The sequence below is a fragment of the Syngnathus floridae genome, chromosome 21 (assembly GCF_059516105.1).
Source record: "Syngnathus floridae isolate MCC-2025c chromosome 21, RoL_Sflo_1.0, whole genome shotgun sequence".
Lineage (NCBI taxonomy): Eukaryota > Metazoa > Chordata > Actinopteri > Syngnathiformes > Syngnathidae > Syngnathus > Syngnathus floridae.
Genome location: NC_142433.1, coordinates 7585660 through 7612320, shown reverse-complemented (window position 1 = coordinate 7612320; position 26661 = coordinate 7585660). Strand labels below are relative to the sequence as shown.

General features: G+C 46.6%; 1 protein-coding gene across 2 annotated transcripts; it reads left to right on the top strand.

The window, feature by feature from the left end:
• The first annotated feature begins 131 nt into the window (after positions 1-131).
• elmo1 (engulfment and cell motility 1 (ced-12 homolog, C. elegans)) lies at positions 132-26152 on the top strand. Of its 2 annotated transcripts, XM_088364932.1 has the most exons (23): positions 132-289; positions 10318-10456; positions 12799-12933; positions 13712-13752; positions 13875-13944; positions 14022-14072; positions 14205-14374; positions 15259-15294; positions 16363-16462; positions 16528-16679; positions 16959-17037; positions 17565-17615; positions 17697-17819; positions 18741-18875; positions 19059-19163; positions 19251-19359; positions 21451-21587; positions 23723-23886; positions 24002-24114; positions 24434-24541; positions 24616-24698; positions 24786-24863; positions 25094-26152. In XM_088364932.1, exons 3-23 carry the CDS (start codon positions 12856-12858, stop codon positions 25292-25294), a joined length of 2184 nt encoding a protein of 727 aa, XP_088221058.1. In that variant the 5' UTR covers positions 132-289; positions 10318-10456; positions 12799-12855; the 3' UTR covers positions 25295-26152. The 2 variants fall into 2 exon arrangements, with proteins under 2 accessions (XP_088221058.1, XP_088221059.1); XM_088364933.1 differs by lacking the exon at positions 10318-10456 and having other exon boundaries at positions 154-289.
• Positions 26153-26661: the final 509 nt, after the last annotated feature.

Sequence of the window (26661 nt, the reverse complement as noted above, 5' to 3'; positions counted from 1 at the left end):
CGTATCTCATTTCACATGAAATTGGTCTAACAAAATCTACTTCCAAATGAAAACCATCAGACACAACCGCAACACATGCCGCATGTGCTTGTCTCCTTGTCAGGTCTTCTGCTTTGCGCTTGTCATGACGGCGTCGGCCTGCAGGGGGCGGAAGAGACGAGGAAGTGCCCGCATCCACAAAAACGCACACAAACACAGGAAGAGAGCAAAAGAGAGAGCGTGACACGCGCGCAGCCAACCAGTCACACACACAGCAACTCCAGTTGGAGAAGTGTCTTCGCTGCAGCAGGTACGTCAACGCTTACGCTTTTCGGCCTTTCTAGTTGTAAAGCGTTGCCTTCCTTCGTCGCCTAACGTTGCGGAATGGCGAGTTCTGCGCGTGCACACACGCGTTGCAGCGTTCCGCCGCTTTCGGGAACGCGCGTTTACGTTGCGACTTAACCAAGTGTCGTTTGAATGAAACGCTTTGTGCAAGTTGTGCGTGCGCGCGTGTGTGTGTGATCTACTGCAGTGTGTGTTGACTCTGCCTCTGCGCAAATGAAAGAGATGCGTAATGGTCCGTGGAGCCCCCAACCCCCCCACTCCAGCGTGCTCGTCATGCCGCGTGGGCATTCTCGCCATCTTATTATGACTATTATTATCAATAATGGAGCCACTTATTATTATTATGGAATGCCCACGTGGATGTATGTCATACGAGTGAGAGGGCCACTCAAAGTTTGTATTACGCTAGAGTTCTTCTGAAATAATGACGCCAAACCTAAAGGAAAAAAAAAAGATGCAGGTGTGTGAATGGATGTCATTCAAACCCACCCATGTGGAACATTAGGCCTCAGAAAGCTGAATGTGCCACATGTTAAATTCAAAATCTGGTTTTTCAATGCTCAAAATGCCTATTATATAATTTAATTACCCCCAAATATACATATCTGAACATATGCCAGGCCAGTCTTTCTCAAATAGCGGGGTGGGTCCCCCTGGGGGTGCCGTGCGATGCCAGGGGGGCATGGGTGACCCAGGGTTAATTAAGATACAATTTTATGCAGAGTTATACCTACTACTTCGTGGAGAAATTATACTATTTATAGTCACACAGGACAGCTGTGTGAAATATTGTTTTCTTTGGGGGGCATGACAGAAAATAATTGACAAACACTGGGCTGGCCCAAAGCAACAGGTAGCAATGTGGCCAATTTCAAAGTCTCAAAGGAATCACATTTGATTGTCAGGTCATCCAGGTCATGGTAGTCTACAACGGTTGAAGCGTTCGATTTTGTTTTCCAAAAACATTTGAGAAATGACTTGGGCAATGATGCGACTAAGCTAGCGGAATGTTTGCTGTGGAATTTTTACATTCTTCTTTGAGAAACCACAGCAGCATCTGGTGTTGGCTCACAACACTCGTTCAAAGTTGTCTTGTTGTGGTCCTTCAGCAGAATGTTCATTATTGTGGTTTGTGGCGTCTTATGCCCGTAGATTTTGGCGTGGCTAAATTGGAGATGTAATTTTGCGACAGCGGCGGCTTTGAAGTTGAAGGGCTCGCATGTTTGCGCGGAGTCTGCGGCGGAGCGTGAGGCGTCTTTTGCCTGCAGCGCCACGTCTGGCCGTAAAGGCCAAGAAACATCCATTTTGCGTTCTTCCGTTAAATTGAAGTGCATGCGTGTGTTTGTGTGTGTGTGGCTTGGGCTGGTAGCCCACCGTTCTGGCCAGAAGAAACATCCTCCCTCCTCTCCTCTGCTCAGGGGGGCTGTACGTCAAAAGGAATGCATACAGATTTATTCGCTGCACCCGAGTTAAATATTTTATTTGTCGGCCCTCCCGAGTAAACATTTGGGCTACGGTTACACCGCAGTGAGCTAGTAAAAACTGAAAAGACTCTCATCTCATCAAATTCCTTGTTTGGCATGCACAAACTAGGCCAATAAAGCTGATTCTGATTCTGATCTGGAGGAGCGTTGTAATGTGCCTGCCAGGCCAGGTGATGATGTTACGCTCGCATCAGAATAATCTTTTTGATCGTTTACTTTAGAATTACACGCGAGTTCAACGCAGTTGTGACTTCTTTTTTGTCCTTATTTTTATCTTGTAAATGTAAACAGTATCAGAATCAAAACATTTGAGGCCCATTTTCAAATGCTAGCATTGTTTTCGTTCCAAAATAAGTTGTTTGCTAAAACCACGGTCAGTCCGATCGGTCAGATCTGCAGTTTTCATTTTTTGACTTGTTGAAATACTTGCATATATTTTTGCCGTAGTTATCGAACACGATAATGTTACATTGGCAAGACTGTTGTCGCAAAATTAAATTTTGAATTTGTAAGCGCTAAAAAAAACCCAGTCCAAACGTTAGTGAGGTTGGTTAATAAGTAGTCCAGATGCTGGATGCCACTTGAACGTTAGGATTTACAAATAGCAGGCGCAAATGGGGAGAACAACACGGTTCCTCAAAAACACTTGAAAAGCTAAAATGGTGCTGAGAAAGCGCCACCACCACCACCGCCACCACCGCCACCACTCGTCCGTCTTCCCTCTCCGCTTGTTATCTTTTCTCATTAGCTTCTACTCGCACAATATGAAAGTGTCATTCACGTAGCCCCCCCCCTCCAGCTGCAGCAGCGCTCCAGCGTGTCGGCTTTCTTGCTCTGTTCAGCTTCCCGGCGGCGGCTATGTAAATTGTTTTCCCCTTGATGTCAAGCCAGCCTCCTATCTGTCCATCTTAATGAACCGCTTTCCCGCCCCCCTTACCGTCTTCCACGTTCTCCCGTGGCTTTCAAGCATTAACTTTTGCCGACGAAAAACCCCCCACCAACTTTTGAATGTAGTAGCTGGCAGTTTGAGGTTGCGTTCATTTGCAGGCCGGCTTAATTGCTCCCACTGGCGGCAAATGGGGCGACGAGATGGGGCGGCGCGAGGCCCTAGCTAGGCCATCGTGAGCATAGAATCAAGGGGCTTGCGTCCTTGAATTTGGAATTTGGGGAAAGAGAAGTCATTAGGCGCACGTTTGCTAATGATCTGCGATAATGGAATCGATGCACCATGGGAAAATGAATCCCCCTTGCAAGGATAAGCGAGCGTTGACGTCATCGGTGGCCCGGAATGACCCTGCAAAGTGATACGTCTCGCTGCCTTCCAGCTGTGCCACTGCAGTGCTGGAAATGAGCAATTTGGAGGGAGGGGTAGCCGGAGTGTGGGGGGTGTAATGTTTGCTACATTACACCCCCCACACGGGAGTTTGTGGTATTTGGCGTTACCCCGCTGAGAACCTTTAGCTAACGCTCTACTTGAGTGGCGCAGTCATGCTTTGCAGCAAATATTTGGGTTATACTATGTTTTTGTTGTGTTTTTTTTTTGTTGCATTTATTAAAATGTTTTTCTTCCCAAAAATGTTTTGATTTGGTATTCAGATATTTTTGTTTTTCCCTAAATCATAGTATTTTTCGGTTTTGATTTTTCTGCAAAATGTTGTTCTCTAATTTGATTTATATATTTTACTTTTTTTGCTTTGGGTCTGTTTCCCCGCTCATTTTAGCTTATTCCACTGGCGTATTTCTACCGCTAGCGTAATCTGGTTTAGATGTGCATCATTTCCATCACGGTGACCGGCGCTTAGCCGTTGGCCCTTGTCACGGTAATAACACATTTAGTCTCTCTTCCATTGTGTTGACTCGCAGTGTGTGTCATAGCTGCGTGACTCGTAGTTAAACGCATCTTTTTGTGACCTAGGCTCTTTGACAACAATATCTAATATCAAATATCATCTCACGTCTAAACAAACGGCGGTTCCTGTCCGCAAAAGCAGTTTTCTTTTGAAAGATGGCTTTTGCAAGGAGATTGCGTGAAGATGACACATTAGGCTAAGTGGAGGCCACGCGTGAAGGTGAATCTGTCAAGGTCACCGCCAAGCCTGCGGGACGCCTCGGATTGAACGCTTTCACGGCTTGGCCTTTTCACTGTCGGAATCAATCAACGACGCACAAGGACATCTTCTGCGCACATTTCTTTCAAAAATCATTTTAGCTGTCTTCTTTTTTTTTTACCTCCATCAAGGTGGTGTGCACCATTTCCCCTCATCGCCTTCGGCCCGCGCCGCTGCCACGTCTGTTGTTTTGTTGTCCGTGGGGAAAGCCCCTCGGCACAGCTGCATGCATCCTCTCGTGTGGTTTGAATTTTTGCATCTGAGTCATGTTGGAATTTAACGCTTGCCTCCCAGAAGCGCAAGAAGTGCACAAGGGCAGTTTCATATCATGGCAAAAAAAAAAAACAATGCAATCGGGAAGTGAAATGGGTTCCTCACAGACACTTTATTAGCAAAACTCAATGAGTACAAGGCAAGGTTTGGGAGCGTTTTTTTTTTTTTTTTTCTCGTTAGGCCACAGGGTAAAATTGTTAAGTCTCGCTAAAATGCAATCACTATCATTTTAAAAATGTGACGAACAGCACTTACATTTTTTCTTTAATCCTTAAGCAAAAAAAATAAGCATTAACAATGTTTATGTAAATAATGGAAACAATGTTTAAAAATATATTTTTTTTCACAAATAAACAACTGCACATAGTGCCTTAAATGTATTTTAAATTATTTGTAAAATAATTTGCATTTTTTTGCATGAAAAATTATTTGTGTAAACATTGTATTTTAAAATGAACAAATTCAGGTTTTTAAATTAAAAAGAGTAAAAAGTTATTGTACAACCACATTACTATTTTTCCATTGAAAAAAATAAACATTTTTAACATAAATACACCACTTCCTGAAAGAATATAAACCAAAATAATAACAAAGCTATTGTTGAATATTAATTCAGTAGGGTGTGTTGAACATTATTAGGGGGTGTAGTTTTTGTGGGATAGTCTCATCAAGTTGCCACAATTCTAAAAATAAAGCACAAACGACATGAAATGTAATTTGCAAATGCCACAAATTGTACGCTTTGCCTAAAGTCCCTCCAACCGCTTCCCGTCACCATAGAAACGAGGGTGGGGGCAATCGTATTTCCACCGTCGCTGCCGTGAGATCTCGGAATCGTCGCCGGGTGTGAACGTAAATGTGAGCGGGAATGCTTTTTGCCTGCCTGCGCCCTGCACAATGTCAGCTGGCTCAGGCTCCCCTTTGACCCTTGTCAAGATTTCACCGCCATGCCTGAACGTGACGAGTTTGGTTGTATGACATCACTGGCATGACATCATACTCCCAGCAGCCCAAGATGCCTGAAGGAATCGCCTTCCTTTGTGCGCCTGTGCCCGTGTGTGCATGTGTATTCTGTGTAGGCGTGTGCGTAAACCACTAAGAGACTAAAATGAACTCCTCCGAGTCCCACACTCTGTAAATAGTCTTCCCCATTTGTGGAGCACCGGCCCACACTCGGCCTTGCTTTTTGTCTCTCCTTTTCCTCGGCACACTTTTTTTCACAGTGCCGGCCGCGAGTAGCGTTTGTCGAAACGTGTGCGGCCGGGGCAGAGATCAATAAATAAATAATAGGGCAGCAGTCTAAAGTTGGGAGGCTGCGGCCGCAGCTAATTGACGGCTGACTGAGCCCACAGAAAGGGCGTGGATGCAAGTGGGAAAAGCCTGTGTGCGCGTATGCGATTGTCTGTGAGTGTGCGCGGGCTTGTGTGGTAGGGTTAAAATAGTTGAGTGCTTACTGTGCCGAGGTCGCCGTCTTGCTGCGTGTTAGCAAAACAACAGTTATCATATTACCATGCTTTGGCTCAGGTGCTTAATTTCCTGGAAGATGTGGAAAGAAAAGGTGTGGCAGGGCCGCTTGGCAATGGAGCAGCAAGTGTGTGTAATGTGCGCCAAGTATGCGTCATGCGTGCATCCCAGTGACTCCTTTGTTCTCGCTCATCCCTCATGAGGGCAAAATCTTTCACGGCACCTTGGTTGACTTGGTCACTGGCTGATTGGGCTTGAAGCCTTCAGCCCCTGAAGCCAGTTTGACTTGGCAATAGAACTTTAGGGCGGCATGTCTATCATGAGTCAACCCACCAAAAACCCTCAAGGACCCATGCCCGAAAAGACGCAGGAAGTCGGCCATTTTGGGTTGAAGCTACCATTCCGGTAGCACCCTCTCGGATGCAAAGTTTCAGTCAATTTAATTTGCGAGAAAGTGAAGTTTAGGTCAGTGGGCGTGGGTGGAGCGTTGCAGCCAAAGCTTGATGAGTGGCCGTAAACTAGGTCACAAGCGGTTGCTAACGACTCGGTCGCTTGCGGACCCGCCCGCTCGCCTGAGTTATGGTTCAATAAGACGAGCAATTGTCTGCTCCGGTCAAGAGTGTGCAGTAAAGCCGCTTCATCAGTCAGTCGGGAGACAGACCGCTTCTGCTTACCTTTTATTCAACTTTCTCCATTGTGCTCACGTGGGCTTTTATAGCTCCCGGCGCCCGGTTGTTCATTTAACACCTTACCCTCCCAGCCCCAAAACGACACTCTTCATAGCTAGATGGAAGCCAAATGCGTCGCGGTGATGGATGATGAAGATTGAGGCCTTTGATTGACTCATTAAGCGACCTCAGCCACATTTTCGCCTCATTTGTTACATTTTTTGCTAGTCTCTGGTGCGCGTCTGAACCCTTTGGTTCAAGTAGGACGGGTAAAAATAGCCACAAATCAATCCCCAAAGTTCCCTCCCTGCTCTTTTGCATCTCAGCATAGGCTCGTGCGCAAAGTCGGCAGGGGGGATGGATGGGATGCGGCGGGGAAAAGCTTGGCCACAATGACTGGCAGACTGGCACTTGGCAGCGAGCTTCGTTCACAAACACCCACCGGTGGCCCCGTTTCCCAGCCTCAGCACACTTTTGAAGCTATTAATGAGGCACTTGTGATGATGATGATGATGATGATGACCTTTGGGTTATTGGGTTATGCTTGGGTGCGCATGCTAATCCTCTGCGCTGCGAAATTTAGCTCGCAATACTTTGTTTATGCGCATGCTTTGTTCCAAGTCATTGTTGCTAATTGCGAACAGAGCATTAGCAGTGAGTCGTTGCAACTCTTCCTTGTGCTTCCGTCTGCCTTTGCCGTTTTCAAATCCGCCAAAAAGTTTTTGTTTGACTGCCTCGCCCTTAAGCACTAAATGCTTTTCACTCCATTTATTTACAACGCACCTCGATAGCAGCTAGTTAGCACGCGTCGTTAGCCCCATTGGCGCTGCAGGCCATATAGGCCCTTTAAGTTTACCACCCATTGACTGCAAGGATGCCGGAATGTTGACCTTGTCCAAGAAATCCTTCACCACTGGCAGTTCACTCTGTGTGCGTGCAAACTCGCTCGGCTGCTTTTGCAACAGAATTCCCCGACCAGGGATGACTGATCGTTCACGTCCTGTTTAACGACACACGCCAGCTTGCCACAAGCGTGCGATGTTAAGCTCTTAATGTTTTTTTTTTTTAAATATCATGAGAAAAGCTTTTGTGTCATGACTGCATTATTAGCCTTTTAGCTTAAAAGCCAGCTAAGTTGGGAACGCTAATGCTGTGCTCCGTCAACAGCGGAATTAGTCGGATTTTATTTTTCCACAATCACGCTTAATCTTAAATAAGATCTTAACCACTGGTGAATAATTTCACTGGTTGCAAGCCATAAATCATTTTTGTTTTAAAGCATATTCAAATCGCTAAATTGTACACAAGTTTTGTGACACTAAATTTAAATTTCAATTTGCTAATTTCACCACAAGCTAGAGCGACTACGTTTTGACTGACAGTTTATTCCGCAAAATGTGGCGTGAGAACATTTGTGATTAGAAGTGTTCTTTGTCGCTTGATGTGTTCCATGCGTGCCGCAGCATCGCACAAGGAGCCTTCCGAGCGCGGTGGGTGCGTGTGCACGCCAGTGGCGCCGCGGGCCTTTAAACGTTCCGTTTATGAAATGAGCCCAACTTGGCCTATAGCTATGGCGTTGTTCTTGCATGAAGGCAGTGGCGTTTCTATTCCGGGAGATGCACACCAACTTGTCTTGCAGATGGAGACGCTTCTTCCCATCGTACCTGTATTGTGTCACACACTTGGGACATAACAAGATTTGGTCACTGTTGCTAGTTTCCATCATGACGTTGCGATGCTACGCTATGTTATGGCGCCATGATGTGAGCCACACTGTCTTGGTGCTATGTTCCGCCCGTTCTCGCAATTCTCGAATCCAACCTGATGAGGAAAAAAAATATCCACGTGAGTCAGCGCTTTGATTCATATTTTGTGCAGTGGAAGGCGAGCTAGGAGACGTCATGGTGCGTCTATTGATTTTGCCCTGCGCTCGTACGGTTGGCACGGTTACACAATGTGGAAAGTAGAGTGAGTCATAATGACCTGTTTCCTTTTTTGTTTTGTTTTGTTTTGTATTTTTCCCTCCTCAACGAGGGCCTCGTTTTCACTGGATTTTGGCTGATTTCTCATAGCGCTAAAGTTAGCTTCCGCGTGGTTGTCAGCATGCTCTCACAGTGATGGTGGGGGCGTGAGAGGATGTTGCTTTATGATGGAGGCGTTGTTTCATTTTTTTGTTCTTCTGTTGTGAATGAAGACTGCAACACGCACAAAGTCATGGAGAGACAGTTAGACAATGGAACTATAGACCTGTTTCCATGACTTCCTCCTCTGCCCAACCAAAAAGAGCCATTCATCCCAGCCTTGGTCACATGACCTGGCTGGAGTTTCTCTGTGTGTGCGTGTGTGTCGGGTGTTTGTTTCATAGACAGGCAACAGGCAGTTCTCTTAATTTATAATTCATAAGCTTGATTCCGCTACTCCAGATGACACAGTCGCCTGCCAGACGGCGCGGGCGGGACTTCATCAACCCCCCCCCCCAAGTCTTCTTAACACCCCCCCCCCCCCCCCCCCCCCAGCCCAACCCACACCCACCCTCACATTACAAGTACATATGACTCCACTAGGGAACGAGGAATAAACTGAAAAAGACATGCGTATCCAACACCACGCTGGCTCACAACTGCCCCTTGAGGAGCAAAGCGGCATGACAGCATTGCCCCTACACCGCCACCATTCTTATGTCGTATAACTCGAGGGGCCTAAGGGGAGCACGTCAACAGAAGAGCCTTTAAGTAATGAATGGGGGTCACAAACTAGGCAGGCAGGCAGGAAGGATGCAATCGACTCTGTCACTCGTCACTTAATGGCTGCTCTTTGCTTTTTACTTGCAATTATTGACTCCTTTTGTTTTTTTGATCAAAGATCAAATAAGGTCACGTCAGCGCTAATGTAGGTTAATGTTTGTCAAACGACGGGCTGCGATGGTTTTCCAGATCGATGAGTGAGGCGCGAGGGTCCATTTCAATGAGGCTATTTGGCTAGCATGCTCAGACACACTCAAATACAAATCTTTTTGTTAGTTCCCCAACATGGCTAGCTCAAAGCTAATGCAAAATGGAAACCGTCATTGACCAGCTAACAAAAACAAACGTACGACTACTCCTGACAACGATTTTTGGTATGCTCCGTTGATGTGCCTTTAGCTTTTGTAGAAACCTCCACGAGAAGCGTACAAAGCGTTGGCCGCGGGATCGCTCAACGTCATTCTGCGTTTCCGTGGATGGCGATTGACGCTTTGCAGACCCAAGCGAGCATGCGCGAGTGATCCAATAAGATAGCGGTATTAATCCGACGCAGGCTTCCTGCTCTGGCTTTGGGCCGCATCCTGCGCCACACCGCGTAGCTTCACGGTGAGGCCGAGAGAGGACAATGTGCATTTACAAATCGCTGAGTTTTCATGGCATGATAATCACCGGCGCCTTTGAGCATCCACAAGTCAAGTGGATTATTCCTCTTTGGGGATGGTGTCGTTGAATAATAAATGTTCCCTCGAGATTCTTGGCCTGGCCAACGTGGAGGAGCCACTCGGTAATGAGCTGAATGGTCGATGTTCGTGCTGTTGTTTATTTAGTAGGTACTCGTCATTTTGGACAAATATGAACAAAAAAGACAATAAAATCAAAGCAAAACATTTTTTATATCAATGTAGCTTTTTTCAAGTCCTATTCATACTTGTCTTTTATGAGAAAATGTAAATGAAAAAGAAAGTCAGTTAGGCTGGGCAATATTTATTATTGAGCGCAAAATGTTGACCTCATGACAGACAGGATGGGCCGCTTTTGTGTTTGTGAGACTGTTGAGCTCATGCAGGGTGGAGGAAACGTTTTCATGTCACGATGCCGTTTGAGCTGAAACGCTCCTCAGTTCTTCCGCACCCTGCGACATATTTGCTCTGTGAGCTCAATGAATGGGAGCTTAATTGACATTTTTGGCTGTGACGTCACACTTCCTCCTTGTCCGTGCGCCGCACTGACTCGTTTCCTCTTTTCTCGACAGACGCCCACTTCCCCTTCTTGCTCCTCGGCACCGCCGGGTGCAAACATTCACCTTTTGCCAACATGTCCATGACAACAACACATCCACGCGCGCAAAAGTTGATCTATTGAGCGGGTTGGAATAAGCCAGGCAGCGCCAGGTGAGTCAGTTTGTTGTCTAACTTTACAAGGAAAAAGACACAAGTTGAAAACAGTAATTATCATTTTATGATAAAATGTCCTAATTTGACAATTTAAAAATGTTTTTATAGGAAAATAAATCACAATTTTATGATGGGGCTGTTAGAATTATATGAAAGTGATTTTTACAGGCCACACGTTAATGGAAAAAAAATTAAACTAAAAATAACTAGTAATTCTACTATGCAGTCTAAATTTAGAATTTTATTTACAAAAAATGTTCACAGTTTAATTTTTTTTTAAAAATCCTTATTTGACAATTTTCTGTAGCCTTGGCGAGCAGGTCGAACAAGCGCAAGCGCTCCTTTGCACCGGTCCGATGGTGGTACTGAGACGTCGCCCATCCGGTTAGCGAAGCGGTATGCGCATGGAAATGCGGCGTCAGTCAAAAGTAGAACATTTTTTGTGGCTGACCAACTGGGCCGACATTTGTAAATATTCCTCCATTTCGTTCTATTGTTCCCGTCTGCCAGCTGGAACACTTGCCGGCTACATTTAGTATTCTGTTTGGAGTTGGGAGTCTGTTGCAAGCTCCTCCTGCTCTTTGTGTGTGTGTTCTTAACAGGATATCCTGCTTGCAACATTGTAGCGAGGCCCTTGTGACACTCGCTTGCTACCTTTTTCCACTTGAGGGTTTTCCGAGATCAGCGTCCCCAGACAGCGTTTTCACTTCCGATACGATGTCGATATCTCACCCTCCGATACCGGTCGAGACCAATATCGATCCGATAATATATGCAGCAAAAAGAGGTTACTTTTTTGAGAAGCTATAATGTGACAGTGAGCTTTAAAAAAAATTCCTACAATAATAAAATCATATTGTAGGCACTCATTGTGATGAAAAGTCGTGAAGGTGCGCAAACATGAGCGGCCAGCCACTGTGATCATCGAACTTGATTGTTTTTATTTCTTTTTCTTTTTCTTTTTTTTTTGCCTTTTGTTTTGGGTGCATTGTTTCATGGCAGTTCTTCCTCTGCTCGCCAATCTTTCTTTGCCTTTTTTTGTCCTTCCTTTTCACACGTCAGTCTTTTGTCTGAGCCTTTTTTTTTTTAGATAGGTTTTCCTCTGTACATTTGCGTGTTTAATGTGCACGCCCGCGCTGGAGGGGGTAACTTGAGCGTCTTGTGGCCAAAGCGGACGGAAAGACAACGTAGTCTTATGTTTTGCTGTAGTTTTTTTTTTTTGTCGCTTTGATGTCAGATTGCGCTTTCAGACTAGCACCACACGTTTGCGTTTTGGAAGCAACGACCCGATTGTCCTGATTTTGACTAGTATAAAGTTCCCGCAAAAATTTACTTTTTTGAAATGTTTTCACACTTTTGTTTGTCACGTTTATAATAAGAATGTTTTTGATTTTGAAGTGTCTCAAATATCAAACGTTGAACGAAGAGGTGAGCAAACGGTGCGCTCTGTGGGTCGGTTTCACGTTTCCGTCTTTGTTGGGACGTGCCGAGGAGGATCACTCGGCGGCAACCTGAGACCAACACACTTTGTTGTTTTGACCTCCCCATGATCACATGATAGCTTTAAATTTGCCCCCTCCACAATTTACACCCTCCCTTTATCTGATATGCTTAGCATTAGCATAGTGAGTTTTTTGGATAGACAAGACATTTCCACCACTGACAAGTTGTTGTTTTTTTTGTCGTCTTTGCGCTCCAGAAGACAACAGTTTCTAGATTTGGTTAGGTTAGGGTTCCCAGTTAGGGTTTTCAATTGGTGCTAGAGGTCTCGTGTTGGATTTCAAAGTAGGGTCTCAAATAAGTGTGTAAGTTTAAAGTTGGGGTTTCAAGAGTATGGCATCAAGTGGGCTCGGATTGGTCAATGAATGCAAACATTCATGATGAAGGAGGGGCTGGAGAGTGAATCACTTTATTTTGGGGGTGGGGTGGGTTGTGACAAAACATCGGGCCTCGGAAAGAAAGAGGCATGTTCGCTATTGATGCGGCTGCTGCCATGGCGACTGCTCGCGGGAAGAAAGCTGGTGTGGATTATTATGGGCTGACTCACTCTTAACACCGTGCCGCTCGGGTTGGAAGATCACACCGTGCGCACGCGCCTTCCAAGTTGGTTTAGGAGAAAGGGTTGCCAGTCCTGGGTAGGGTTTTGAATTTAGGATACCAATTGCGGTAAATAAGGCTTTCAAGCCGTTAAGTTTACATACAAGGTTTGGGTTTCGAATTATGGTGTGACGACATCAATTGTCATGACAACAATGATTTTTTTTTTTTTGCTCTAATATTTTCTGTGCATTTGAAGGTGCCTGGAGGTCATGACCAAAGTGCGTTTGCTGTTTTTCCAGGTGTGAATGATTGTCCTCCCGCTTTAAAGAGAGAGGCTCCGGAGCAACCACGCCGCCATGCCGCCGCCCGCCGACACCGTCAAGGTGGCCATCGAGTGGCCGGGGGCCTTCCCCAAACTCATGGAGATCGACCAGGTAACGCTTGCACACTCAATTTGCCCAGTGGAAAACAAAAAAAAAACAATCTACTTATGAGTAACATAAAAGTGAAAGATATGTCCATTGTGTTGTGGAAAAATAAATTCAGAAAAACGCTTGGTACGAAAGAAGATGGTTTGAAAAAAATTAAGGCTACTTTCTGAAGAAGTTGATTTAAAACAAAAATGAAATTTAAATTGTATGATCGAGTCCACCAAAAATACACGATTAAAAAAAAGACTATAGTCAACCATTAGGTATCGTGCGTGTGCACGTAAGTCACGCACTCACCACCGGTAGTAAAAGTTTAGCGTCGTCACGACAACGGGGTCGGCCTCGACGCACCAACCTCTGCAGATGTTGGCTTTCCCTTGCCTCCGAGGCGCCGCGATGCGGCTGCGCTCATCATCCTTCGCTTGCTCACACTGCTGTTCCTCCTCTTCCTCTTGTTGCACCGCCTCCGCCTCATGACCGCCTTCCTCATCCTCCTGATTTGCGTACGAAGGGCCTATGGCGGCATATGGCAGTGTGAGTCATGCCATGCCTGAGCCCCCTTCACCCCCCCGTGTGTGTATGTGTGAGGTAACACCCCCATTCACCAATAGGTGTGATAAAAGAGGACCTTGAAAAAAAAATGAGCGCATACGAAATCACATCGTTAAGGCGGAAAAACATTTTTTTTTAATTCTATCGTATATATTGACACGCACAACTTTCTTCTTGGACCTTATCAAACTCTCAACTGACCTTCCTTTTGCTCTTCTTGTTTTGGCAGAAAAAGCCACTCTCCGCCATCATCAAAGAAGTGTGCGAAGGGTAAGTTGACAAAAAGTTGCAAAACGCCACAAAATGTTAAATTTCTCAACAAATTCTGGCCACACACTAAAATGTGTTGTGTAAATTGAGACCCATGAATGAATTAACTGTTTTTATTGCAGTTGGTCTCTGGGGAATCATGAGAATTTCGCGCTGCAAATGGCTGACGCCAACTTCTACATCACTGAAAAGGTTTGGTGTATATAAACAAAAAGTCCCCAAATGTGAGCTTTGTTGTTTCAATATTGTTTTTTGTGCGTGTGTCTCAGAATCGCAATGACATCAAGAATGGCTCCATCCTGCGTTTGACCACCTCACCTGTAAGTGGTGCTGTGCTTGCTTGGCATGATCCGCCTCAAAGGCCAAAAGCTAAGAAGAGCTGCAGTGTATTAGATGGATGAGCTTAGCTGAGTGGCGTAGCGTAGCGTGCTAATGCAGGTGTGTCTTGTTAGTACCAAACGGCGCTGCAGCTGCACGAGCGGATCCAGTCGTCCAGCATGGACGCCAAGCTGGAGGCGCTCAAGGACCTGGCCAGCGCCTCGCGCGACGTCACCTTCGCCTTGGACTTCATCAACATGGACGGCATCTCGCTGCTCACCCAGATGGTGGAGAGCGGCACAGAGTAAGTCCCGCCGCCTCCTCTCGCACTTGGTCAGACAAACTACGAGTATCTCGACTGAGGCCCAACCTTGAAGAACAACAAAATTTTGAGGGAGTGGGCCCAGCTGCCAGCAAAAAAAGAAAAAAAAGAGTTGTGGCTTTGTTTGCGTCCCAATACTTTTGTCTTCCCCAGAGGCTGTCTGGATTGAAGGTTAATAAAAGTCAAGGCAGTTTCTGCTGAGGTGGACTTTTTCATCCATGATGGAAAGGCCTCGTGCACGCACACACACACACGCACACACACATGCACACAGTCTTGCCTGTGTACATAGGAACTGAGTGGGCAGCGTGTTTTTGCCCACTTGTGTGGCAAATAAAGGTTTGCCCGTTGAAAGGCGCCCTTTGCCTGCAGCCGTGGCAGCGCAAGCTCAAGCTCATGTTGACACCTCATTAAATCGCCTTTATGTAAATCACATCTTCATGTGTGTGCGTAGGCTCGCGTGCACATTTGATTGCACAAGCGAGAGGCAGAAGGCGCCCTCTACTGGCGCAAACTAGCAGCTGAATCTTCCTTCGTGGCATTCTAGCATCCAAAGTGATATATTTTTAGTAAGGTTAGAAAAATACTTTTTAATTGAAGTCCTACCTTGCAACAAATATGTTATTGTTTTTCTTTTTTAAATTTTCCTTGGCAGTGTTTGCGTAAGTCAGCAAAATCACTGCCATGTGTTTTTGTCATGTTTACATAACAATTTCTTGGATAAGGAAACAATTTCTGTTGAGTATTTTTTCCCCCCCAATGACTCTTTCATTGTTTGTGTTGTTTTGTTTGCAACTCAAGTTTGATGCTCTTTGCCTGTTTTTCTTTTGTGGCATTTGACGGCAAAGTTTGTAAAATGTTTGCAGGCGCTATCAGAAACTGCAGAAGATTATGAAGCCCTGGTAAGACACCCTGCGTCCGCGTTCTCCGGTGTTGTGCTCAAGGCGGTTCTGCGCTCTTCTGCTTCTTCACCGCCAGTGCTGCCGCAGCTCAAGTCCGCATGATTGAGAGCGGCGGCCCAAAATGTCTTCTGGGAACTCATTCAAGGCTTCCGTTTTGTGCTGCATGTCCTTTTTTCAGGGCGTTCTTTTCCTCTCTATGCGAAGGACTGCCAAGATTTGTTTGTCTATTAACAGCATGTATTCTTTTTTTTTTCTTCTTCAATTTCTTAATCTTGGTGGTCCTGTGTGACGCGGGGGTTCACTTTGCCATTCATCCATTCAAAGAGGTGTCACTTCTTTCTACCACTATGGAATCCTCTTTTATCCTCATTTAAAAACTCTAGAAATAAAAATCTGGAATTGAACATGTATAAAATACTAACACGGCACTTGAATTATTATTTTTTGCCCTTTAATCTTTTGACAGCTTTCAATGACGTTATTAACAGTGTCAAGAATGACTCAAAGACGCTGAATTCATTTAGTCCTGACATGGCGGCGCTCCTCAATTCAAATGATGTTGTGCGCATTAGAACACTAGAGAGCGCTATCGTAAAGGTTATCACTGGGTGTTGAGTTTGGCCTTCAATTCTGAAGTGACCCAAGTAGAAGTTTGCTTGTTTTTGGTCTTTCTATAAAGCAAATGTGTCCAAAAGGCACAAGACAGTTTTCTTTTGCTTCTTTAGTTTCATTTGTGCTTTGGATGTGTTCTTTAGCAGGCCTTCCCACATGTGGTTCCTCAAGAACAAATTTGAGTTAGAGAATTTTGATACAAATGGCGTTAATAACCTCATGTCTGATACCTGAAGGGGAACCTTGTCTTCCTGTTTGTTTTCTTGCTCTTGCATGACTGGGCACTCAACAACTCAGGCTCGCTCCCGCTTTTCCGTATCCGTTCTCCAAGCTTGCAGCTGCTTCTTCCTCCTCATCTGCCGCCGCTACTGCTGCTACTGCTGCTGGCCGCTCACTCACTCCTCGTCCACCAAAGCATGTCCCTCATTGTTTTGTATTTGTGCCTGTGCCTTGTAGTTTCGGCGACCTGCTCTCGTTCACGCTCACGGCCTTTGTGGAGCTGATGGACCACGGCATCGTCTCCTGGGACACTTTTTCCGTGGCCTTCATCAAGAAGGTGAGCGGCAAGATGCCTGCCGAGTGAATGCGCTATAAAGGCGGGCGTGCTCCTTTGCGTCGCAGATCGCCAGCTACGTCAACAAGGCAGCCATGGACACGGCCGTGCTGCAGCGCTCGCTAGCCATTCTGGAGTCCATGGTGCTCAACAGTCAGGACCTCTACCACAAGGTGGCGCAGGAGATCACCATCGGCCAGCTCATCCCGCACCTGCAGGGGTGAGCCTGTGCTTGCACTAGAAGCAACTGAAAATGGCCGGGGGGAAAAAAATATTCTGAGATTTCAACCAAATATTTAATCTGTGGCTTTTGTCAGAATAACAATTCCCAAGAAAATTACAGAGTGAAGCCCCACAAGTGAATAGCGTCCGCAAATAATCGCAAGCCCTCTACTAAACGAGATCTGTCGACCCCCGTGCGCTCACGCCCAGGCACCTGCAGATTCACCAAATATTTTGAAGCTGTTTTAAGATTCGTGCCCTATGTGTGTCCTTCCAGGACGGATCAGGACATCCAGACGTACACCATCGCTGTCATCAACGCGCTCTTCCTCAAAGCTCCCGAGGAAAGAAGACAAGTATGAATGCTTGACTACTCCCCTCCTCCTTCTCTTCCTTCTCACCTGCTTTGGCCTGCACTTCCTAACTCCATCTCGTATCAGTGCCGTCCAGCTGGCGGTGCCCTTAAATAATTAATGAAGCCCCACCTCACCACCAACTTTCTCCTGTGCACATATGCTGGAATGTCGCATTGGAATGACATGACATTATTTAAAATACAAAATGCTTTTTTGACATCAATTCCTCAGCCAGGCTTCCTTTGTTTGCCCCCCTCCATCTTATGTCACCGCCGCCGTCACTCTCGCTCACCTTGTGGTGTGTTTGTTGTCTTTTTTTCTCACTTTGTTTCCTCGCCGCGCTAGTCTGATGAGCACATTGTGGACATCCTAAATTGTCCTTTGACAGTAAGTGGCACCCTCCACTACATTAGTTGTACAGACATACTTTTCCGTCTGGCTTTGGATTTTTCTCATTCGTTGTTATTGTTTTATCATTTCAAGTTCTGTTCATTTCTGTTTGCCGATTGTCCCTTTGTGGTGTGCAGGAGATGGCGGACATCTTGGCCCAGAAGCAACTGCGCTCCATCATCCTCAGCGTAAGTGCCAACCCGACCCGCTTTGCTCGCTTCTTTCTTTGGGTGGGGACTTGGGCTGACGTGGTGTTTTGCGCTGGTCAGAACGTGATCCGAAGCCCGACGCCCATCAACGACGAGATGGCGCACCAACTGTACGTTCTGCAGGTTCTCACCTTCAACCTGCTGGAGGACCGCATGATGACCAAGATGGACCCCCAGGATCAGGTCAGCGGTTGACGTTAGGAGGGAAAACATATTCAATCTTGTGGAGAAAGCAAACAGTCCTCATATGGAGGAAAAGTCTATTTTTCCTCATGAAAAATGTTTTGTGAAAAATCCATCGAGTCTCGGAAATACAGTCAAACCTCGGTTTTCGACCACAATCCATTCCAGAAGGCGGTTCAAGAAGTGAATCGGTCGAATTCCGAATCTATTTTTCCCATTACAAATAATGAAAATTTTTTTCATCTGTTCTAAGACTAAAAAAGACGCCTTTTTTAAGCATTCTTTCATTTGCGCATTTTCGTCCGATCGCGCAGCAGCAGCGCAATGCCGAACGCGCAATCGTAGCGCGCCGCCGACCGTGCAACTGCACCGCGCTGGTCGCAATATTGTGACAGAGCCGTCGCTGAAATTTAGAAAATATTTTTAAAGTCTTGATGTACTTTCCAAAATTTATGTGGACCTTACTGCGCAGGGAGTTTAATTTGGTCCGATCGCGCAACCGCAGCGCGCCGGGCGCTCACTGTCGCATTGCTTTAAGAGCGTCTTTGTGTTTTCGGATGGCTTTACTGCTCCCTCTTGCTTTCTTTGGAGGCATGATTAGGGGTTAATACAATCCTCAAAGTAACGAAAATACAATAACGAACGGAGTCAGTCGGCATCCGGGCCGCGCGGTCGGGTTTTCTCGGGTCCTTTCGGCTCATCTCGCGAGGTTCGACCTCCGAATTTTGTTCGACAACTGAAGCAAAAAAAATCTCGAATTTTTCATTGAAATTCCGATTTGTTCGAGAACCGGGACGTTCGAAAACCGAGGTTTGACTGTAATTTTTTTTCTAAACAAAGTTGTCATTTCCAAGATCTTTTGAAATGATTCCTTTTTTTACAGGAGTGTTGACAGGATTTTTTATACCATGTTTTTGTCAGGCTCAGCGTGACATCATCTTTGAGCTGCGTCGGATCGCCTTTGACGTGGACTGCGAGCCCAATAACAGCGGTGGCAGCAGCATGGAGAAACGCAAATCTATGTACACTCGCGACTACAAGAAGCTTGGATTTATTGTAAGCATCCTCGCAAACCAAAGTCAGACCTCAACTTCGGAGTCTTGAGTTGCAAGCACAAACCACATGAGCGTTATCATACAAAATGCTACTAGCTCAGTGCTAACATACAATGCAAAACCTCTCAGAGAGGCTGTTGCAAACTGCAGACTTTTTTTTGTTGTTGTTGTTGTTCCCCCGCAGAATCACGTGAACCCGGCAGTGGATTTCACCCAGATTCCTCCCGGAATGCTGGCGCTGGACAACATGCTCTACTTTGCCAGGCACCACCAGGACGTCTACATCCGGGTCAGTCCGTGATCCTTGTGAAATCGGTGAAGGCAAAAATGAGCCCTGTAATTCATCTGGCGCTCTGTTGCTTTGCTGGCGCGTCAGATTGTTCTGGAGAACAGTAGTCGGGAGGACAAGCACGAGTGCCCTTTCGGACGCAGCAGCATCGAACTCACCAAGATGCTCTGCGAGATCCTCAAAGTGGGCGAGCTGCGTAAGTCACACACGCATCATGTCACCGTGCTTCACGTAGTCACACGAAAATGGACGTTTTTCCATTTCATCCATCCATCCATCCATCTTCTTCCGCTTATCCGGGGTCAGGTCGCGGGGGCAGCAGCTTTAGGAGGGGGAGTCCCAGACTTCCCTCTCCCCAGCCACTTCATCCAGCTCATCCCGAGGGATCCCAAGGCGTTCCCAGACCAGCTGAGAGACACAGTCTTTCCAGCGGGTCGTGGGTCATCCACACGGTCTCCTACCGGTGGGACATGCCCGGAACACCTCCCCAGGGAGGCGTCCAGGAGGCATCCTGATAAGATCCCCAAGCCACCTCATCGGCTCTACTCCGAGTCTCAGCGCCTTTAAAAACTCTGGGCTCATCTACCCCTGGGGCCCTGCCCCCGAGGAGTTTTTTAACTACCTCAGTGACTTCGACCCCAGAGATTGGAGAGTCCACCTCAGAGTCTCCAGGCCCTGCTTCCACAATGGAAGGCGTGTCGGTGGAATTGAGTAGGTCTTCGAAGAATTCTCCCCACCGACTCACGACGTCCTGAGTCAAGGTCAGCAGCACGCCATCTCCACTGTAAACAGTGTTGACGGTGCACTGCTTCCCCCTCCTGAGACGCCGGATGGTAGACCAGAATTTCCTTTTTACATTGATTCAAATGGTTTTTCCATTTGAATCAATGTAAAAAAAAAAAAAAAAAACCTTTATTTTACCAATTGTAATTCATGTATTTAATTCCAGTTGTACTTTGATTCATGTTGACATCTTTGTTCAAGTTGGGCTGTGTTGACAGCAGATCTTTCTTTTTTTAATTTTTGCTTGCTGGCGTGTCTCCTTCTCTGCCTCCGCATTATTATTTATTGATATATTTATTTATTTTTGTATCCTTTCTCCATCTGCCGGCCCGCTCCCGGCTCTCCATCTGCTGCGCTGAGCCACTACGCTCTCTCGGCAAGTCGTAACAAATCTCCATCTCTCGCGCTCTTTAGCCGTCTGGACTTATTGTTGGGATTGGAGTCGCCTTACACAACTGAAACTATGTAAAAGTAATTGGGGTGAAAGGCATTTTTTAAGACGAAATAAAATCGGAGCAAAGACTTGGTGAGGCTGTTGTCTCGCTTCTGCCTGCAAGGCCGCCTAATTAGCCGTCAAGCTCATTAAAGATGATTAGCGCACGCGTTCTCACGCTTGGCCACATCAAAGTACGTGCGTGCACCTTTTTGCTTCAACGTCATAAGAACAGGAAAAGACATGCTGTGTCGTATAATTTGCCATTACAACTTCACATTTGCTTGGCGCTTAATACTAACATTTCATTATGCTCATGTGCTAATGCTAATACTGTCAACGCTATGTTCTAATTTTATATCCTATATTTGGCTTGAGTTTTGCTTTGTATAGATTATTTTTTCCTCTTTGTCCGGGTCCTGGAGCCACGCCGTTGCCAAGCACCGCATGAGATGACACTTTGCCCAGTGATGCCTCTGTAGCCCGCATAGCGACTGCACTGTAAAATGGTGCTGATGTTACTTGCTACACACACACTCTCCCCTTGTCACAGCGGGCCATGAGGCAGGCAATTAGAGCGAGGATGACATCTTTGACTGTGCATTCATCATGTGGCTTTGCTACAAGGTGACTCTTCTTTACACACACGCACACACAAGTGGACGCTGGCAGATGTCAGGGGTGGCGCGAAGCCCGCTAAAGCCCCCATGCCCCTGTGGACCTCATTTGCCCTCAGGCATAGGCACAAAAATAGACTTCCACTTGGATGGCAGCAGGACCCGCTGACCTCAACCAAGGCACGCGCGTCCCATGAGGAACAGTTGATGTCTGCGTCTTTTTTTTTTTTTTCTGTTCGTGTCAGTTGCTATTTATACGGAAGACACCATATTTGTGTGAAAGGGTCTTCAGCTAATGTCTTAAATCTGGCAAACACCTCCTGTTAGCTTTATGCTAACACATAATGCCAAATGCCGTAGACAAGCTGATAGATAGCATTGTTAAGAAATGGATATGGAGTTGTTTCCAGGTGAGCGTGACCCAGTGTGTGTCCGTGTGCTCGTTGTCTCGCAGCTGGTGAAAACTGCCACGACTTCCACCCGATGTTTTTTACGCACGACCGCTCCTTTGAGGAGTTCTTCTGCATTTGCATCCAGCTGCTCAACAAAACCTGGAAGGAGATGAGGGCCACCAGCGAGGACTTCAACAAGGTCAGCCGTCCGTGCTCGTGGTTGTGGACTGCGAAAAGTGCAATTTGCCTGTCCTAAATAGAAGGGCCAAAAAGACAGAGCAAGTGCCAGTTTCGATTGTGCTCACAATTGTGTGATTCAAAAAATATTTATATATCAGTGTGATTTAATACAATGAATAGTCTGCAGACTGACAATTTGTGCGTTTGAACGGTAGCAAGAACTCTGATGCTAGGGGCACCCACCGCCAGGCAACCGTACCCGTTGCCATAGTGACCATTCTCCAAATACAGCGCCGTTGCTCGACACTGTTTGGGCTGGCTCTCTTCATTCTATTGTCACCATGTTTGTGCGAGCATCTTCATCTTCCCTCCCCTCCCTCCTTCCATCTCCTCTATAATATAGTGGACCCCCCCCACACACACACGCAAACACACACATCATGTGATCCTCTTGCCGCATCACTATTGGCGTGTGCGACGGTGGCCCGTATCCAATCAGAGCTCTTAAAACCGCAGATCAACATAAGGCTGAGAGAGTGAGAGAGAAAAGGGAAGGGAAGAAGAAGACGACAGGTACAGCGTTGGAAATTTTCATAGCGACGGGAATACTTGGGAAAGGAATACATTGTGGGGGGGGACAAAACAATCTGACGAGCTGCCTGTGCCGCTGTGACTCGCACTCGCCGCCATCAGCTAGACGGCCATCTGCCTCCCCCCACAGTCCGCCCCCTCCCCCTTCCTCATCCTCTCGGTCCGCCCGAGCTGCAGAGGATTTGGTTGCGTGCACGCTCGCGACTATGGAGCCAACATGTAAGTAGAAGTGAGGGTGAAGGGGGTGGTCAATCAGCAATGCTTGATTTGGGGAGGAAGAGGGAGTAGCATTTTTGTGTTACCTGAAAGAGGAGAAAGATGGAGCCCACGACCCAAATTGCAGAATAATCTACTGGATTACACACATCACTGTGTGGGTGTGGGCAAGTGTGTGTTCGAGAGGGGGGGGGCTTTGCTGAATGTGATTAAGCCACACACACCGGTTTATCACCTCAGGGGACGTGGTGGCATGCATCTGCTGGTGTTTTTATCTGGGTAGGGGGAGGCGGGGGGTCAACATGGGATTAGCATGATCCTGCAGCGCCAACCTAATACTTTCTACTTTCCTTGCATTCAAATTGTCCACATGGTTTTCTCTAGAATGAGGACAATTCTGATTTGTAATTGTTCCCAAATAGTTCTTTTTGTTTTCCCACCTTGAAGCCCCTCCGTGGGTGCTACACGGGCCGACCAATGTTTTTGAGAAACTCTCGAGACTCACTGGAGGTGTGCCTGTCTATTTTGACACGTCTTACCGGCGTGTAGTAGCACGAGCGCTATGCAGCGTCGCGCTCCCCCGTTGCTTTTTTTTTCTTTGCCGAGAGCCTCTTTTGTTTCTTCAACTTCCAGCTTTGGGCTTGTGGACCCAGCCCACCTCCCCCATCCTGCACAGCCACCTTTTGTTGCGTTCAGACGAGCTATTTTTATCATCCGCCTTCACCTCCTATTCCCTGGGCGAGCTTCTCTTTTTTCACAGTCCTCTGTCTTTTTGTGTGTGTGTGTGCGTGTGTGTGTGTGTGTGTGTGTGTGTGTGTGTGTGTGTGTGTGTGTGTGTGTGTGTGTGTGTGTGTGTGTCTGTTCATTGTGGCTTGCACTAATATTGAAGCACGCCAGAATGACCCGCGTTCAGTATCCATTAGCACGAGCAGCAGCAGACAAGATTTGCTCTCGATTCTATTTGCATGCATCAACAGTCTCGAACGTCTCACTGTTGCTGCATGCTGAAATGCGATGTGTGTTTCGGATGTGACACGCTCGATGTTGCTCGGGCATCTCTGCTGCTCTGCACGTCGTTTCTTCAGCGGCATAAGAGGGAGGAGCTAGAGTCAGTAGAGATGGAGAAAATCATCCACGGTCAAAAACTCTTTCATGACTTCTTTCTTACTGCAAGCTGAGCCGCCGCACGACTATTTAAGAGGCTTATCCACGCTACGCCCGTGTCGTCTTTGCGCTTTCTCCTACTTAGTGGCGATTAGCGCTCCTCTGCTGGGGGGGTTGTTGGCTCCCTAACACAATAACGAGGCTTCCTGCTACTGACTCCGTCCACCCCTTCCTCCGGCGCAGGTCATGCAGGTGGTGCGCGAGCAGATCATGCGAGCGCTGACGCTGAAGCCTAACTCACTGGACCAGTTCAAGAGTCGCCTGCAGAATCTGAGCTACGCCGAGATCCTCAAGATACGACAGTCAGAAAGGATGAATCAGGAGGACTTCCAGTCCCGCCCCATCCTGTGAGTCGCCCTTATCTTCAGCCTTTCAGGAAAAACGATGGCGATTCTGTGTTAGCGTGCTTGACAGGATGCTAACGTATTCCGCCATGTGCACCTGGTTGTCTGCCTGCCGCAGGGAGCTGAAGGAGAAGATCCAGCCGGAGATTATGGAGCTGATCAAACAGCAAAGGCTCAATCGACTGTGTGAAGGAACGTGCTTCAGGAAGATCAGCAGTCGAAGGAGACAAGGTGACAAGCTAGCATTAGTAGCAATTCCTGGCTTCGAATGGGCAGTGGAGCACCACTGGCAGCTAGCATCGTCCACTGCTAGCAGCAGTGTTTTCAGATGTCATATGGACATGTGTGCACACACAAACACACAGTTGCTAGTGTCCTCCACACCGCCCACAGGTCCGTCTGCTCCCCGTGGACCAGAGCCACCAAGCGTGTCTTTTTCCGGGCCTACGCTGCCTAACCGCAGGCTACCAGTTTCATTCAAAGACGCTCGTTTGCTGCCAAAGGTTTCAGTGACTCATCTGTCCGCCCCGTTTTTTTGTCCCGCTGCTAGACAAATTCTGGTACTGCCGGCTGTCCCCCAACCACAAGGTCCTGCACTACGGGGACCTTGAGGAGAGTCCTCAAGGGGAGGTACCCCACGATTCTCTGCAGGACAAATGTGAGCGCTGCCAGTTTGTGACATGAGCACAAGTTAACATGTCGATAATTAACGGCGCGCACGTTTCTCCGCAGTGCCCGTGGCCGACATCAAGGCGGTCATCACGGGGAAAGACTGCCCACATATGAAAGAGAAGGGTGCTCTCAAGCAGAACAAGGTATGCTCATGCTAATGAAAAGCGCCAAGAGCACGAGTGTGAACGTATTCTTGACCAGCTCGTGATGATGATTCGCTCCCCCTCCAGGAGGTGCTGGAGTTAGCCTTCTCCATCCTCTACGAGTCGGACGAGTATTTAAACTTTATCGCTCCGGACAAGCACGAGGTGAGCCGAACTAATGCGGTGAAGTGGCTTTTTAACTACGGGTGCAAGCTGCAAACAAGAAGCTACCGCAAGACGACGAGTTGCTTGAATGTAGCTAAATGCAGCCATAGGCTCCAAGTAGTTGTACCCTGAAGTTTATGTGTATTTGGCTTCTTATAGTTTCTTAACGGCAATATTTAAGTGTGTTGTCAATACTTTTTTTTTTTTCCACCCCTGGGTCCCATGTCCAGTACTGTGTGTGGACCGACGGCCTGAACGCGCTCCTGGGCAAAGAGATGACCAGTGACTACACCAAATCCGACATGGACACGCTGCTCACTATGGAGATGAAGCTACGCCTGCTGGACCTGGAGAACATTCAGATCCCTGAAGCGCCGCCCCCTATTCCCAAAGAGCCCAGCAACTATGACTTTGTTTACGATTGTAACTAGTTTAGCTTAGTTTAGCCCTGCTGTATTCACTGGACCCCCTGATCCCCCTTGCATCCCTTCTTCTCCTTCCTTAAAACTGGATGATTTCAAGAACTGTGATTGAGGGTTCTTCCCCCCCCCCCCCCCCCCTTTCCTCTTTGCTATGAAGACCAGAAGAAACTAGAATGCAAGAAACTCCTTTTTTATGATTTGTCCTCAGGGCTTCTGTGCGGGGAGGGACAGCCATGTTAGTTGTAATCCACTTGTTTATTTCCTGTCACATGACACAAGTTTCACCATTATTGTGGCAGCTAAATGTTTTCCCCACACCACAAGAAGTACTTTACTTCACTCACTTCTTGTCTGCTCAAGACTGTTACAACATTTTTTCCCCTTGTCACAAAGTCCCTGAACGACTGCTGTACACCACATTTCTGAGCAATATTTACTTTATCACTTAAGCCCCTATCCCACTGATTGCCCAACGTGTTCGAGTGTTAGAGAAGCTAGCAAATGCTCATCGCAGACCTTCACCAACAGTTTTGTTTTTCTTGTTGCAAGGACATTTTGAACATTTTCAAAGGTTCCTGGCAATACAGATGAACGTATGTTCAAACATTCGTGACCGCTCCTTTTGCAAAAATTTGCAAATGTTGGCCCTTCAGTGGAATACTATCTTAAGTGTTTATTTTTTTAATTGTAAAGCTGTTAATTTAGGGTGTGAAAAAGGGACGCTTGACAAAAATTTGAAGGTTAATGTACTTTTTTTCTTTTATTTAAAAACAGATCATGGTTGTGATTTAAAGTTTGATTTTTTTATATAAATATATGTATAAAATACAGTATCTACAACCCCCTACAAAAAAGCTGTACTATACGTGGTCTTTCTGTTTAAGAAAAACAAGCCTTACCCAGTCTTTTTTTTTTTTTTAACAAAAAACGCCTCAATTTTTAAGAAAAAAAACAGCCTTACTATACATGCTCATTTACAAAAAAAAAAGCCTTACTTTATATGGTCATTTTCTTGGTCAAGTAAAAAAAAAGCCTTATATATTTATAATGGTTTAAGCATGTGATTCAGACTTTTACCACGAGAGGGCGACAGAGCAATTCAAAACATCCCCCGCGCCGTAAATTCACATGGTTACGCAGTCCATTGTCTATATATATTAATATATTACTTTGCTCAGTGGCAGAGTGTTCACTATGGTTGTGGGATCAATTCTCAACCCTGGTGACCATGTCGAAGTGTCCTTGAGCAAGACGATGAACCCCAATTTGCTCCACGTGGACCTGGCAGCGCCTTGCATTGCACCAGCCTCCAATTTTGTGAATGGGCGATTGTGAGCCATTGTAAAGCGCTTCGGGCACCAAGTGGTGTAGATAAA

Excerpts from the sequence above, each read along its gene's own strand:
- elmo1 (XM_088364932.1), top strand. The coding sequence starts at position 12,856 with ATGCCGCCGCCCGCCGACACCGTCAAGGTGGCCATCGAGTGGCCGGGG. Across the intron at positions 19,164-19,250 it reads ACCAGGACGTCTACATCCGG|ATTGTTCTGGAGAACAGTAG; the intron begins GTCAGTCCGTGA and ends CTGGCGCGTCAG. Across the intron at positions 24,699-24,785 it reads GTGCTCTCAAGCAGAACAAG|GAGGTGCTGGAGTTAGCCTT; the intron begins GTATGCTCATGC and ends CTCCCCCTCCAG.